Source organism: Ctenopharyngodon idella, chromosome 3, assembly GCF_019924925.1.
Source record: "Ctenopharyngodon idella isolate HZGC_01 chromosome 3, HZGC01, whole genome shotgun sequence".
In the NCBI taxonomy this organism is placed as follows: Eukaryota; Metazoa; Chordata; class Actinopteri; order Cypriniformes; family Xenocyprididae; genus Ctenopharyngodon; species Ctenopharyngodon idella.
The window spans coordinates 8,757,449-8,774,167 of record NC_067222.1 but is presented as its reverse complement, the minus strand read 5'-3'; the positions used below and the strand labels follow the sequence as shown (position 1 = coordinate 8,774,167).

Below are 16,719 nucleotides of genomic sequence, written 5' to 3'. Positions count from 1 at the left end.
GCCCTGCTGCACGGGCTCTACAGCCGGAACCAAACAATGTACAGAGTTCACTAAGCTAGTCGCATCCAAACAGTATCTGAAGCCCTTGCATTCTTACTATCCTCGATTAAAGTTTGGATGCGTGTCTCTAATTCTGAGATTCTCTCTGTCAGCCTGACTATTTCCCTACATTTATGACATGTAAATCCCTCATCACTGACAGAGAGAGCTATGGTAAACATGTGGCAAATGGAACAGGTAGCAATGCTGGGAGAGGATGACATGACTCACCGTGTTTGTAGACTGATCCGACTTACCACAGCTGTTTGAAGAACGCGTTGAAAAAGGAGCGCGCGAGCGACTGTTAACAAGTTGACAAGCTAGCGCTGCAAATGCAAATGCGTTGTAACAGCGATTTAGATTCAAATATTACAAGCTAGCGACGTCAGATTAGTGTGATAGGCAATATTACATATACGGTAATAAAAAAATAAGCAACAATGAATAAAAGTAAGAGATTCAAAACAAAGCTATACGGAGTTACAGACGCAAACCAAACCAATCTGTCCAATGCCCTGTCCAAATACCCACACTTGCGGTATTTGCACTTGACCTTGTCTACTTACATGACACATTTCATGTATATGGCACAAGTTTTCAAATGGGCATGAAGATTGCAAGTGCGCATAGAACTTTTGATGGGACACACTATTGGGTGTCACAGTTGTTTTGTACTTCGGTTTCATTGGTTCAACAAGTTACACCATTTTAAAATTTTGAAAATGTGCAAAAACCTTTTGTATGATTTAGTTTTACTAAATGAGAGAAATTTCTTCATTTTTTGAAGAAACAGAACAAAAAATCCACTCACCATCTGACTGAATCTTCTGCTCTAACTCTTTGATTTTGTTCTCCATTTCACTCAGTTGTTTCATATGTTGTTCCTCAAGTTCCTGTCTAGCTCTGTTCTCTTGAGCTTTCACATACATCTGTGATGAATATGGTTCAGTCTTCATGTTCTCTATATAATCCAGTAGTTCTGGGATCTGTCTTGAGTTTTCAGGTTCCTTCAACCCCATCACTCTGTACTGACCTCCACAATGACTGATTAACTTCTGAGATTCTGGGCTGGATTTTACAAACTCTGTTGCAAATTCTTCAGCAGTGAGCTCTGTTGTGAAGAGCAGTATTAAGTGCTCTCTGGAATCAAATTTCCTCTGAATCTTCTCTATTTCTGCTTTGTCTTCATCAGTTAGAGGCCCAACCGGAATAATGAGGATGAAAACATGAACTCCAGGATCACAGAGAGACACACAGTTGAGAGTCTGACGTATCACTTCCTCTTCTGAGAGCCAATTAAGAGCTGGAAGCTCCACCAGACTGATCTGACGTCCATGAATCTTCTGCTCTCTCTTCACACACTCTTCTGTGTTTGCTCTCTCATGTAAAGGTTTTAGATGTTTCCCTCGTACAAGTTTTGACACAGAGTCCTTCAGTGTTGTATCTCTTCCACACAGAACCAGGTTCAGCTTCTGTTTTCCAGAGACATTTGCTGACACTGAAAAACATATTGAGACAATAGAATGTTTAAACTCATGCTGTATCCTTACAATTCTTACAAAAACTGTGTTATAATAAAATACAAGTGTAATGGTTGGGTTTTTTTCTCAGTGACCTCTATGTATTGTTGTAGTACTCAAGACCGGTCTTGGTCTTGAGAACGGTCTTAACCCTTTCACACATAAGTTTAAAATATTCTGGCTGACCCCCCAGCGTGAGTTTTTTAAGGTGACCATTATTTAGAATGTATCACTTTATTGTTTCCATGGTGATGCGTCATTGCTTGTCACATAACACACCACAGCACTGTATGACTGATGATCTGCTTTTATTTAATTTTTCCTTTTTTATTCAAAATATTCACAAATTTGTTAGCTATAGCATGAAATATCTGATTTTCCGATTGTCAAATATGTGCAAGTGGATGTGTTTTGCTGTTTAAACACCTTTATAGCGATCGCGTTAGTTGAGCCATATGCGCGATGGGCGCCGCCATGTTAGTTTGCGCCTCACAGAGAATCAGATCTGTTGGATTTACAACACGTGAATTCATCCACTTCTCCTGAAATACATGAAAGTAAATGAGTCGGTGAACTGGGGAAGAATCGAGTAAACTTTAAAGTTACTTTCACAATGTGTATCTGATATGAATAAAACATCTCATCTAATGGAAAGGGTTGTTATTTCCAAACTATAGACATCACTGTGTTTTATACAACATCTAAATATATTGTTTTGTTAGTACTCATGTGTATTTAAATGTCTGAAACCTAAAATAAACATTATTTGATTGAAAACACTATATGTGATATATGAAAGCACTGCGCACGTCCGTCTCTGGTTTAGCGCCAGCCAAAGCGCGCAAGCACATTTGAATTTGGCAGTTGATCGCGTGAGGCGCTGAATGTTCTAATCACACCGGTGTGACCATACACTCCTGGGGCCAGCCAAGACTGATCACACTGGTGTGATTTTACGCGTCAAAGGGTTAAGACCATTTTTTGAATGTCTTGGTCTGGGCCGCATTTGGTCTTGGTTTTGTCTTGGTCTCAGACTGAAAGGACTCAGGATTTTATTTCAAGACTGGTCAAGACCACAATTATCACTAAATTGCCGTTGCCTTGTCTGATTTCTTTGTTAAAGGGTCATGAAACCCCATAACACATTTTTTGAGTTGTGAGCAGATATGTATAGGCTGCACATCATTGAAAACACTAAAGGTACTCATTAATTTTATTTAAAAGTTGAAATTAGTTATTTTTGCATTTTTCAGAGCGATTTCTGTCTTCTGGTTTGAAAAGCAAAGTCAGAGCAACGTCACAAAATCTGACATCATCGTGTTCTACCGGCAAGATCTGGAGTGCTGATTCACTCCAGTATAGGCTGGTCGAACATGCTGATGTCAACAGTTTCAAGCGGTTCTCTGCATTTATTTATGACATAAAGCTCATTCAATCCAATCACTGTGCTGTAGTATGCATAAGATTATAATTGCGGTATTATGCATGAGGAAGTATCACTTCTCTTACCTCTGTCTCTGTTGTCATTTAGAGACATGGGTTGTAGGTGCTTGTTTCCTCAGTGCTACAACACAAAAATGCGTTTTCCTGCGACGCGACCAGAGCTAAAGTTTTGGTGCAGGTGGTTTGTTTTGCTGTGATCTACCAGCACAAATGGAAAATATGTTCGCATGAGATCACATTACAGCAGAGAATTCAAATGTCACAAAAGTGCTGCTCATTCATCTCTGCGTTCGAACACGCGAGCCGTATGTATGTTTCCCCAAGCACAGCCAGCACATGAGTGTTGTTTTGTTTTTTGCCTGTGATGTGGTCAGAACTGGAGTTTGAATACGAACACATGAGACAAAAATAAACTATGTCTTTATCCTTTCTGTGTTAAACTACGTGTTGTTTATTATGAGACTGTAGAGCTCGTGAATGTAATAAGAGTATTATTAGCCCTAAATATTCTTTCCCATTTCTCCCTTGTGCTTGGGAGTTTTCATTTTCAGTTGTCATTTTCTCCGTGCTCATATATTAATATTCATTATTCTGTATAATGAGTGTGTTGTATGTCTGTGTGTTTCATTGGTTGTTCTCTCCCCTCTACTGGAAACAGGGACAGGCAGAGATCAAGGCAGGCGGCAAACAAACAGAGTCCAAAGACAGGCAGAGATCAGAGCGGGCAGCACACATACAGAATCCAGGAACAGGCAAAGGTCAGGGCAGGCAGCAGAGAATCAAACACGAGGAACAGTCCAGTCAAACACAAGAATAGCAATCCACAATAACGCTCAGAAAAGATCACCGGGGAAAATCAAGACTTCGCATGGAGGTGTGAGTGCAAGTGTCTTTTATGTGTGAATGAGTGATTGCATAATGGGTAGCAGGTGCAGGGTGATCAGTCCAGGGTATGAGGGTAGATGGGAAATGGAGTCCAAATGATGTGTGTGGTCCAGGATGGAGTGCCCTCTGGTGGCAATGATGGGCACTCTCACTGGTGATCGTGACAGCGGTTTTCACAAATATTAGCACAATTGCAAACGTGATATTGATTTTTTATTTATTTATTTATTTATTTATTTATTTATTTTTTACAAATGTTCAATAAACAAAAATTATTTAAAAATTATTTTTTAAACATTAATCTCAGCATTATTTATGTATTTGTAATTGGACCAATTCAGATGCAACTTCTGTTCCACCTCTGCAGTGTAAAGATGAATTTTGTTGTTAGTGATTTCAATTGATTGGTAACTGTTACAGTACAGAAGGGACGGAGACAATGGGAAACAGGTAAGTGATGTTTATTGAACAACCAGAAGAACAAGTAGTGATGCAGGTGAGTAAATGGCAATATAGCAGGTTGAATGGAAGATAACTGAGTGGTAATACTGTCCTTTGTGTTGTAGGAGTGGAGATGGTGGATGGCAGAGGAATGGAGATCGTAGCAGAGATGAGACGACACTGGGGAACTCACACGAAGACTGGAACACGGAAGGAAACTAGGAGCATGCTGGAGAAGAGACAGTAATTATACTGGAGTCCTTGAGGTAAGCATAGAAGTTCTATGTGCAAACGAGATCGGACGCTGACTGAAGTGTCTGTGACCCAACGTGTGGGAAGAGTGGATGAGTGGAGTGCGCCATGTCCTGTTGATGTACTGCAAACCTGGGGGGCAGCCCAGCAGAGTGTTGGTGGAGGCATTGGAGGAGGGAGTGGTGGCTTCAGACCAGCTGATGGGACTCACGATAATCTTTTCAGGTAGGATTGATTCGGGCTCTTCTGTGTTTTCTTCGGGGGCATAGAGACGAGATAAGGCGTCCGCCTTGACATTCTTGGGACCTGGACGATAGGAGATAGTGAAGTGAAAACGTGTGAAGAATAGCGCCCAGCGCGCCTGTCAGGAATTCAATCTCTTGGCATCTCTGAGATACTCCAAGTTTTTATGGTCAATAAGTACCAAGAAGGGGTGCTTGGCACCCTCCAACCAATGCCTCCAGTCTTCCAGGGCCAGCTTGATGGCCAGAAGTGTCCTGTTGCCGATGTCATAGTTTCTCTCCGCCGGGCTGAGTTTGCGAGAGAAGGCACATGGATGGAGTCTACTTGGATTCCCCTGCTGCTGAGATAACACTACTCCTGTGGTTGAAGCATCCACCTCGACTACGAAGGGCTTCTCTGGATCAGGATGAACGAGGAGGGGAGCGGTGATGAAGGCTTCTTTCAAGGTGTTGAAGGCATCGTGGCAGCTGGTGACCAGGACAGAGACTTGGGCCTGTTGCGGAGGAGGTTGGTCAATGGGCTTGTGATGGAGTTGTAGTTTTGATAAACCTGCGGTAGAAATTAGCAAATCCTAGGAATCTTTGGAGTTCTTTGATGGTGGATGGAGTTGGCCAGTTCTTGATGGCTTCGACCTTCCCCTCGTCCATCTGGATGCCATTGCTGTTGATGTTGTAGCCAAGGAACTGCACTGAGGGTTGATGGAAAGAGCATTTTTCAGCCTTGAGGAACAGATGGAATTCCCTCAGGTGTTTCAGGACCTCCGCAACGTGTTGGCAATGTTCGGCCATGCTCCGGGAGTATATCAGGATGTCATCAATGTAGACCAGAACTTGTGAAGAAACTCCCGGAGCACCTTGTGGATGAAGTCCTGAAATACAGAGGGGGCGTTGACCAGGCCATATGGCATGATGCAATACTCACAGTGTCCGGTAGGGGTCATGAAGGCTGTCTTCCATTCGTCCCCCTCACGTATTTGGATGAGGTTGTAAGCGCTGCGGAGGTCCAACTTGGTAAACACAGTGGCACCGCGGAGATGTTCCAAGGCCGCTGGGACGAGTGGAAGTGGGTAGCAGAACTTGACAGTAATCTTGTTGAGTGCCCGGTAATCGATACAAGGCCGCAAGCCTCCGTCCTTTTTTGCCACAAAGAAGAAACTCGAAGCAGCAGGAGAAGTAGACGGGTGGATGTAGCCTTGTTGTAGTGCCTCCTTGATGTACTCCTACATGGCCTTCTCCTCGGGAATTGACAGAGGGTAGATCTTCCCACGGGGCACTGACTCACCCGAAAGCAGATTGATGGCACAGTCCCATGGCCGGTGTGGAGGCAGCTTGGAGGCTCTCCTTGGGCAGAAGACATCGCTGAAGGGGGCGTAACTAAGGAGGAATATCCACTGAATGTTTCTCCACAGGACTTTCGATGGAAGTAGTGCAGATGGGAAGAGACTCTGGACGAGGAGAGGAATGCAGAGGTAACGCAGGAAAAAAGTTCGGGAAACAGTTATTGCCCCACTTTAGGATTTCGCCGGTTTTCCACGAGTGACAGGATTATGCTGCTTCAACCATGGGCGCCCTAAAACCACATCAGCGGTGGATTCCTCCAGAACCAGCAGATGTTGATGTTCGATGTGTAGAAGGCCAACTTGGAGTTGCACTAGTCCGACACACAGATGTACCCGTCTACGACTGAGAGGTTTTCCAGTAATTGAGGGTATATGGTAGGTGGACGGCGAGACTGTGGTCTTGAGTTTGAGCTGGCGGCAGAGGGCACCAGAGACAAAGTTACCCGCTGACCCAAAGTCAAGGAGAGCATTAACTGGAATGGAAACATCGGCAGCAGTAAGAATTACTATGGTAGAGAGAGGCTTCATCTTATTTATAGGAGGAAGAATGGCACTCACCATGGGACGAGGAGGACGAGTGGGGCATGCTGAGACGACATGCCCAGGAGCACCACAATATAAACATAATCCCTGGGACAGCCGCCTCTGCCACTCAGTAAAAGTCAGCCGGGTATTTTCCAGTTGCATGGGTTCACTGGCTGGTTCTGGAGGGCTGATGGATTTTGGACGGCGGAGGGATGATGTTAGTAGAACGAAGTCCAATTTGATAGTTCTCAGAAAATGATCTGTAACTTAGTGAATACTAATCACAAAAAAATTAGATTTATGTCTAAAGAAACATTGGAATGTCAGGTTTTAAATCATGTAAGTCAAATCGAAAACAAATATTCTCTGTTTATGTAATCTGTATGAAAACAGAGCCATGTCAGACGCCCGTGATTCAGCTCATTATCCGCTAATGCGGCCACGCCCACGGAGCTAGCGCTATTGAGACGCAAATTCTGAGGCAATACATGTATACATCGTCGCAATCGTGTATTTATTGTCTTCAAAAGTGTTTATCTGCATGTTATAGCCATGGTTAGAGATCTCTGGAAGCCTCTGTTAGTTCCTGGAATGTCACATGGCCTGTTCTTCTTTAGAGTAATCTGTGGACTAAAGGTGCACAGAGCGCCCTCCGGCTGCAAGTATGAATTGAAAACACAGTATCCAGTGCTCATAGTGATGACAATAAATATTGAATAAATATTACTCATCTGTATGGATAATTGACATAAACATATGAGAATCCATCAATACTTCTCCAAATGTGCAAGCTTTTAAGCTAAAAGCCTATATGAAATGCCATAGAGGTAACATGTTCAGACGCTTTGCATCACAGAAATACATTATATTTTAAAGTATATAATAGAATACCATTATTTTAAATTGTAATAATATTTAAAAGGATTGGTGTTTTTCTGTATGTTTGATATACAGCATGATGAGCTTGAGACATGATCACAGAGGGTTTTTTCACAGCCTACCTGGCTGAAAGAGCTCATTATTTATGCAGGTCATTAGCTCATTATGTAGATCTTTTGCCTTCTCAGGTGTGAATCACAGCATTATTCATAAAGATTTACGCCTCCACGCATACTGTGTTTCTTGACAAAAAGTGTCTTAGAAAATTTAAATCTCTCTATTGTTTTATATGAACGAGTAGGCAGGATAATTTTTACATCATTTTGAAGCAAAAATTCTATTCTGCAACCTCCAATACCCAGAAGTCTTGTGAACACAGATTTAATTTAATTTTTTTTTTTTTTTTTGGCCTTATTTCAGTTACTTAAGTTTTTTTCTTTTTTCAATAACCACGCATAAACGTTATTCCTTCAGAAATACAAACATGTACGTACATGTTGTTTACATATTATGATAGCCAAGTTCGTGCTGAATACAGTGTAATTACACTTTTGCCATTAATATGTTTATGAACAACTGAAAAAAGCACAAATGTCAGGGCATGTCAAAACTTCTCCAGGGCCCCAAAACAGCCTCAGACTCCAGAGGGTTAACAGAGACTGTTCGTTCCATCCACTAGCGGCAGCAAGGGTCCTGAACTTAAGGGCATATTCATTCACAGTCATTGTACCTTGTTTTAAATGATACAATTGCTCACCAATCGATGAATCCCTGGCTGGTCTACCAAACACTTATTTGAAGTGGTTAACAAAACTGGTGAGAGACTGGGTAACTGCGCTATTTTGCGACTAAATAGTTTCAGCCCATTGAAGCGCTCTGCCATTTAACTGTGAAATGATGAATGCTACCTTTGCGTGGTCGTCAGGGTATGCAAGTGTGGTTGCATCTCCAGGACCATCGAACATTGCAATAGGAATCCTTTGCAATCCTCCGCCGAACCAGAGAAGGACGCCGGTTTGGCCATGGGACTGGCATACACAGGCGGTGAAGGAGTGACGGTGGTGTTGGCAGAGGTGATTGCTGGTGGAGATGCTGGTGGATTGAAGGTGAGTGCTCGGCGTAAGACATCCATGAGCTCTTGAAACGGATCTGGAGTGTACATTCTGGTATTCTATGGTTTTGGTCTGGTCTTCTGTTACAGTACAGATGGGACGGAGACAACGGGAAACAGGTAAGTGATGTTTATTGAACAACCAGAAGAACAAGTAGTGATGCAGGTGAGTAAATGGCAATCTAGCAGGTTGAATGGAAGATAACTGAGTGGTAATACTGTCCTTTGTGTTGTAGGAGTGGAGATCGTGGATGGCAGAGGAATGGAGATCGTAGCAGAGATGAGACAACACTGGGGAAATCACACAAATACTGGAACACGGAAGGAAACTAGGATCACGCTGGAGAAGAGACAGTAAGTATACTGGAGTCCTTGAGGTAAGCATAGAAGACGTTCTATGTGCAAACGAGACCAGACTCTGACTGAAGTGTGTGTGAGTCTTTTATGTCGTGGCTGATTGGGGTGTTGATAGATGACAGGTGCGTGTGCTTAGAACTCTGGTGAGGGAGTGCGCTGTGATTGGGTGATGGTGGAGTCTGGCGTGTCTGTGACAGTAACAGCTCTATATTCTTAGTATTCTCTTAGTATTCTAATTGTAATTATTGATTAAAAATAAGACATTTTTCAGGCAGTAAATGTGGATCTTTCAGATGAATTTGAAGAGTGCTAGTCTGGTCTTGGTCTTGGTCTCAACCCCCCAAAGTCTTGGTTTTGTCTTGGTCTCGACACACACTGGTCTTGGTCTCGACTTGGTCTCGATTTATGTGGTCTTGACTACAACACTACCTGTAGGCTCACGTAATTGCTGATTTATAATGCTTTGCAGCATTTTTCTGTTTGTGTTTGGTCCACAGTGTTGACTGTTTCTCAATTAATTCTTATATCCTAGTTCCTCGTCTTGACATGGTGTTTTTAATTTCTAAGTTTCATAAATATAACTTATAATAAATAAATCCAAGTGTAAAATATACACTTGGATTTAAACTAAACCTTTTGTAAAACACTAGTAACTTTCGTAGATACACTCAACAGGTTGAAAGTTTAACAACAGTACTAAACACAGAACAGGCTCCAAATGTTCTATTCTGAATTTCTCCACTCCAGGTAGGGCTGCACGATATTGGAAAAAAACTGACATTACGATGTAAAAACAATTTCACTAGATGACTTGAATAGCTCTCTTTGGAAAGAATTAATCATTCTAGAATGATTGTGGTGATTCTGTAGAGGAGTGAATCTGCATTGAAAATAATAAACAAATTACAAGCATAGATAAATAAAATAGAATAAAGATACAAATGAAATAAACAGTGCTTTATGTTTTTCAGCCAGGTCTAACAGTATTCACATAAACAAATGTATATTAACACTGCATAGTCTTCACTGTATAAAGTAAATATAAATAATGTTTTTTAAAGCTACAGAAGTGATTTTCTCTTTGCCTTTTGTTGTTTGATTAAGATTAATGATTAAACTGCTGGAATATTAGGCTGCTGTCACTTTAAGAGCTAATGCACTGATCCAATATAATGATACGCATCTGAGGCTGTATTCACAAAACAAAAATTTTTATCTTACAACTAAGAGTTCTGCTAAATAGCAGTAAAACCTATTCACAAAGACCAACTTTTACTACGGAATAGACAGAAGTCTTAAGCTAAGAGTAAGGGCGGGGTTGACCTCATTGTTATGGATGATGTCATCATGCTTACTAACTATGAACACAGTGATTAGCTGATGGAGGAGGAGTCTCTATCAGCAATTTAATCATAGAAATAATAGCTGCGTCTCATTTCTGAGGCTGTGTCCTCCGGAGGTTGCATTTGAAGGCTGCATACATCATCAAAGATGTCTTATTTTAAAGGGTTAGTTCACCCAAAAATGAAAATTCTGTCATTAATTACTCACCCTCGTGCCGTTTTACACCCGTAAGACCTTTGTTGATCTTTGGAACACAAATTAAGATATTTTTGTTTAAATCCGATGGCTCAGTGAGGCCTGCATAGGGAGCAATGACATTTCCTCTCTCAAGATCCATTAATGTACTAAAAACATATTTAAATCAGTTCATGTGAGTACAGTGGTTCAATATTCATATTATAAAGCGACGAGAATATTTTTGGTGCGCCAAAAAAAAACAAAATAACGACTTATTTAGTGATGACCGATTTCAAAACACTGCTTCAGGAAGATTTGTAGCATAATGAATCAGCGTATCGAATCATGATTCGGATCGCTTGTCAAACCGCCAAACTGCTGAAATCACGTGACTTTGGCGCTCCGAACAGCTGATTCGACACACTGATTCATTATGCTCCAAAGCTTCCTGTGTTTTGAAATCGGCCATCACTAAATAATTTGTTATTTTGTTTTTTTTGGCGCACCAAAAATATTCTCGTCGCTTTATAATATTAATATTGAACCACTGTACTCACATGAACTGATTTAAATATGTTTTTAGCACCTTTATGGATCTTGAGAGAGGAAATGTCATTGTTCCCTATGCAGGCCTCACTGAGCCATCGGATTTAATCAAAAATATCTCAATTTGTGTTCCGAAGATTAACAAAGGTCTTACGGGTGTGGAACGGCATGAGCTTGAGTAATAAATGACAGAATTTTCATTTTTGGGTGAACTAACCCTTTAAGAAAAGTAACAGTAATAAACTTGACTGTTATTTCTCGTGAGGTGTAAAATACTGCAATTTCTTTCTTTCTTTGCAACCTAACGGTTACTTTTCTTAAATAAGTCCACCTCGATGTCATATGCAGCCTTCAACTGTGATCTCTGGAGAACACAGCCTTCGAAATGACACTATTGTGTAATGAGGTATCATGTTGCCATATTCAAATAAAGATTGTAAAATAAAAATGTTGTCATATTCAAATAAAGACTTTAAAATAAAAATGTTGTCATATTCAAATAAAGACTTTAAAATAAAAATGTCATATTCAAATAAAGATTTTAAAATGTCACTAATTAAACGAGAATATGTTCAACTAATTGTCAGCCTCTTACATGTCTGCATCTCGAGAGATTAAAAAATTGTTTTATAAAGTTTTTAAAAGTACAAAGTTCGGGAGGAGCACGTTCAAATGGTCTAATCAGCCCTAGAGGAGATATATATGGGTCATTTTGACCCAGAGAAGATTTTCTTTTTCCCGAAAATACTAGTTAATGTTGTCACATTGGACTGAAACGTCTTTGTTCACACATGGTAAAGCTACATCTCAATTTTTTTTTTTTTTTTTTTTTTTTTTTAACCTTGTCACATTTCTGGTGTTCCCGGTCAAAAGTTACTGGCTTACAAAAAATTGCTTATAAATCTCTCATTATGCTATATTATCACCAAATATTGGATTCAATCTTTTTGTCAACTTGTTTTCTTTCATTTCATTTTATAAAGAAAACACTTTTTTCACTCAAAAACGTCTCGGGTTACGACTGTAACCCTGGTTCCCTGAGAACAGGGAACGAGACACTGCGTCCTAGAACGCAACTGGGGAACGCCCTCGCGTGGCCGGTGTCTGTCGAATCTCGACAATCCTATTGGCCGGCGACAGCCTATGACATAATTCAGGTGTAGCCAGGAAGTATAAAAGGGGCACCTGGAGAACATGTCATCCGCTTTTCGTCTGAAGGGACTGACAGCAGGCAGAATGGAGGCATGGCAACAAGATGCAGTGTCTCGTTCCCTGTTCTCAGGGAACCAGGGTTACAGTCATAACCCGAGACGTTCCCTTTCGAAAGGGAACTCGCACTGCGTCCTAGAACGCAACTGGGGAACAAAATACCCATGCCGCCATGCCGAGAGGAGTGCATGCCATATGGCTGAGAAATAGGGGCTAGAAAAGCCAAGTACTCAACTCCTTCTGGTCACACCAGGCTGTCAGTGACAAAACTCCCTACGGCCAAAGCCGAGCTGAAGCCTCAAAGGAGGGAGCCCTCTGAGAAGAGGGCATTACTCACCAAGGCCAAGAAGGCCAAGACTGAGAAGCCTTCTACCAGTGATCAAAGCTCGGGAGTGCAGAACTCTGAACAAGAACCCTACTAGAGGGGAGTAAACAGACTCAACCGAGACGAGTAAGAACAAGCCAAGCAGACGCCTGGGAGGCTCAGAAGGGAGCCTACAACCAAACACAGACCAGAGAACCAGCTTCTAATTAGCCTGTATAAGAGCCTGGCTCATACAGCACAATTGGAAGTCTGAATGAGGAACCAACACAGAAAAAAAGGGGGGGTTCCACCCTGGGGCAAAGAACCAACCAGAACCTACCACAGAGGCAGCCTGAAAAGGCTGGCGCAAAGTAGCAGATATAAATCTGGGGTCAACATCAAAGAGGCTCCAGAGGAGCTTAGCGACCTGATATTGGATACCAAGAGGATAGCCAACAAGGAGGCCCCAGAGGGCCAACGACTCAAAGGCAGTCAGCTCGGGAGAAAAAAGCCACCAGGGCTAAGCAGGCTTGGAATACTCGTTGGCATTGCCAACACGGGCTAAATACTCAGCAAATAGCTTTAAACCCTTAAAGCAAGGGGAGTAAAACATGCAGCCAGGCTAAATGAGGAGGCCTGATAGAGCCTGCAACCCTAGCAGGACACGGCCGCAGGCCTGGGGCTAAAGAAATGGCTCTAAGGGAGCATACTCAACCAACACGAAGGAAGGGAGTACCAAATGTGCTCAACCTAAGCCAAAATGGCATGAGGCACATCAGGGCTAAAGAGCTAAGAGTAAGCGAAAAACCCGAGTAGGACTCAAGGGTGCAGACCTGAACAAAACCAGATGAGAAAGAGTCTAAAAAAAGAGCTCAGGCGAAAAAAGAGGCCTAAATAACAGTATAGAGGTCTTCAATTCTGACCAGAAACTTGAAAACATCAAGGAGCTCAAAACACGGCTGGAGGGAAGGTTACAATTAGCTCTAAGGAGCGGAGGCTTCAACATATCGTATTCAACTCTCAAGAAAGAGAGGAAGCCAACAACACTCAAGACATCCAGAAGGAGGTTCAAACAGAACCTAAACCACCTAAGTGTCTAATTTATGCCACACACCAAAGGGAACTGAGGCTCAGCATATCGCATCTACTCTAATATTAAGAGGAGCAATGTTCACCTAGGCCGAAAAAGAGGAGGCCACAAACTCGCCTTGAAAAAAGGGAAGTTAGGAGGGCCTGCTACTCGTATTTATTGCCCAATGCAGAGGGCAGGCCCCGGCCGGAGACAACTCTAACATAGAGGAGGCATACAAGGATCACCAGCCACAGTATAAGGGCCAGAGAGGCCTTTTCTGGCAGAAAAAGGCCTACTCTAGCCTCTGCAGGCCAGGAGGTGGAAAGCAACAGCAAAACCTGCCTCTGTCAGACAGACGCATTCCTAAATATACCTAGGTCAGAAATAAGGGCAGCCCAATGGTACAGCCAACACATCTAGCATGACTTTGAAAGGTAACAAGAACGAAAAACCCAACCGACTCTTATGGCAAGAGGAGGCAGGTATGTTCGAACAGGTAAAACACCTGTGGCCTAAAGGGCGGCGATAATAGAAAACACCTGCACACTACACCGAACTATAGACAGGGCGGAGGCAAAAAGAAAGCCAACACGCATCACAGGGTGATGTAAGAGAACGGCCATACATGAAGTCATGGTACATCTGGAGCTCAGGGGAGCAGAAGGTTTCAGCATATCGCCTTAGACTCTGAAAACGAGAGGAAACCACTTCACTACAACCTAAGGGAAGGTTAGCAAGGAGGCCAAAATTCTTTAAGAACAGCCAGCTACTTGAATCGTGAGCTTTACTGGAGTTCAACCAGGAAGGTGACTCCAGAAAAAGTGTTAACCATAAAAATGGCTTGCCACACAAAAATTTTCATTCTGAAAAACCCTAATAAAACCTACAAATCAAGATCGTAAGAGAGTAGGAATTATAAAAGGTGTCACGACCAACCTTTACTTAAAGGGGAGCTCCAGGGCCCTAGTAAAAAGCCCCTAAAATTAAAAATATATAAAATAAAAAATATATATATACACATATATATATATATTTTATATATATATATATATAAAAGTCCCCCAAAAAAGCCTTAAGCAGGGAGCTTTGAGGTCAATGCAGAACAACGGCTCTAATAAAATAGAAGCGACCTACAAAAAACTCAGCTTGAGACATACAGAGAAAAAAGGTCCAACTTATAGATGCAACAGTGGCCTGCCATACTCATGCAGTCTAAAGGCTGCGCTTCTCTTCGAACCCGGACCGGACCGTCAGAAAAGTTCCAGCTCAGGGAACATACTCATCATCGGCCCAGCCTCAGGACCAATATAGAAGCGCCTGTTGGGACGAAGGGAACAGAGGGACAGAAGAAGAGGAGAGGGTGGAGTATGCAAACCCTCAGAAAGGGAAGGAATACTTACTGGCGTTCAGAATGCCTGCGCTGTATAACTTCCCTAAGTTCCTGCTTCTTCTTCCTAGCTTCTCGCCTTCTCTGCGACCTGCTCCTCTGAGGAGGAGGGGCCCGAGTGGCGACGCTAGACTTCTGGCCCTGTCTATGGTCCTCAGACCAGGACGGGCCAGGTCCCCCCAGCTATCTGGGCGTAGATTCAGACCGGCATGGTATACAAGATTTAAATGCTGCTGAGCACGCCCTGCCTCTTTGAACTTTCCAACCACCGCCTCGACGGAAGTACCAAAAAGTTCAGAAGGTGAGACCGGGGCATCGAGGAGATATCCGCCAAGTTCACCCACAGGTGTCTCTCCGTTGCCACCATTGCTGCCATTGATCTACCGATCGCGGCAGCTGTCTGCTTAGTGGCACGGAGAGCCAGGTCTGTGGTGCGGCGCAACTCAGCTACCACCTCAGGTGAAAAACCCTGACCCTGGTCTAAATCTTTCAGCAGATCAGCCTGGTAAGCTTGAAGCACTGCCATGGTATGCAGTGAAGCACCAGCCTGACGCGTATGCTCTGCCATTCAGACGTGAGGTGGTCTTAAGTGGTCTAGTAGGCAGAGCCGGAGCTTTAAGAGAAGATACCCCCCGCCGACGAGATAGTTCGCAAACGTCTCATCAATGGGAGGCATCGCCACATATCCATGCTCATGCAACCCCTCAACATTGGCATAATCCACATGCCCATGTCGATGGATGCGGGCTGAATATTGGTTCTTCCATGCTTTCTCGATCTCAGAATGGAGATCGGGAAGGAATGGAAGGCTCACGGAGGCTGCACGGCGGTGGCCAGAAAGATAACGTTCATCCAATCTACCACGAACAGTCTCTTCCTGAACGCGCTCCCATGACAGCTTTAATCTATTTGAAATATCTAGGACACGGATCAGCACAGCACTTGAAACGTTTCTCAGCCATAGTAAACAATTGTCTTACCTTGGACAAATCGCTACAGACAAACAGTCCCTGAAAACGAAAAGAGGATGACATGTTCTCCAGGTGCCCCTATTATACTTCCTGGTTACACCTGAATTACATCATAGGCTGGCCCCGGCCAATAGGATTGTCGAGATTGGACAGATTGTTTCAGACACCGGCCACGTGAGGGCGTTCCCCAGTTGCGTTCTAAGACGCAGTGCAAGTTCCCTTTCGAAAGGGAACTGAGGTATATAAGCTCAGATAAATAAGGCCAACGATCGATCTGTTCCAGAAATAAACAAAAAAAGTTTGAATCCAATATTTGGTGATAAGGTAGCATAACGAGAGATTTATAAGAAATTGTTTGCAGGCTGGTAATTTTTGACCGGGAACACCACGAGTGTGATTGGGTTTAAAACACCGCACAAGGGATATATAGGGGAAAACCAGGGTGAAAGTAAGTAACAAAGTGATTTTCTCAGAGTCCTGACTACATTTGCATTCCAAGCTATGACAGCACGTTCAGCACGCAACCCTTGACGGAGCTGCCAAATATCACTTGATTTCGTCGTTGTTTCCGGCGATTATGTCCAGAAAGCAGTTTTCAAAGACGGTAACTAAATTACTGAAGCGGTACTTTTTTTTTTTTTTGTTATTATAAGTTGTGTTTCCCATTTCATGTGT

The 16,719-nt window shown here is 42.7% G+C and overlaps 1 protein-coding gene across 3 annotated transcripts in view; it reads right to left on the bottom strand.

The window, feature by feature from the left end:
* LOC127509850 (uncharacterized) overlaps window positions 1-16,719 on the bottom strand; it is a 79,616-nt gene that overhangs the window by 30,981 nt on the left and 31,916 nt on the right. For all 3 annotated transcript variants that reach the window (XM_051888989.1, XM_051888991.1, XM_051888990.1), the window contains one exon: window positions 851-1,537. In XM_051888989.1, coding sequence (XP_051744949.1) covers window positions 851-1,537 — 687 coding nt within the window. The remainder of the gene's footprint in view (window positions 1-850; window positions 1,538-16,719) is intronic.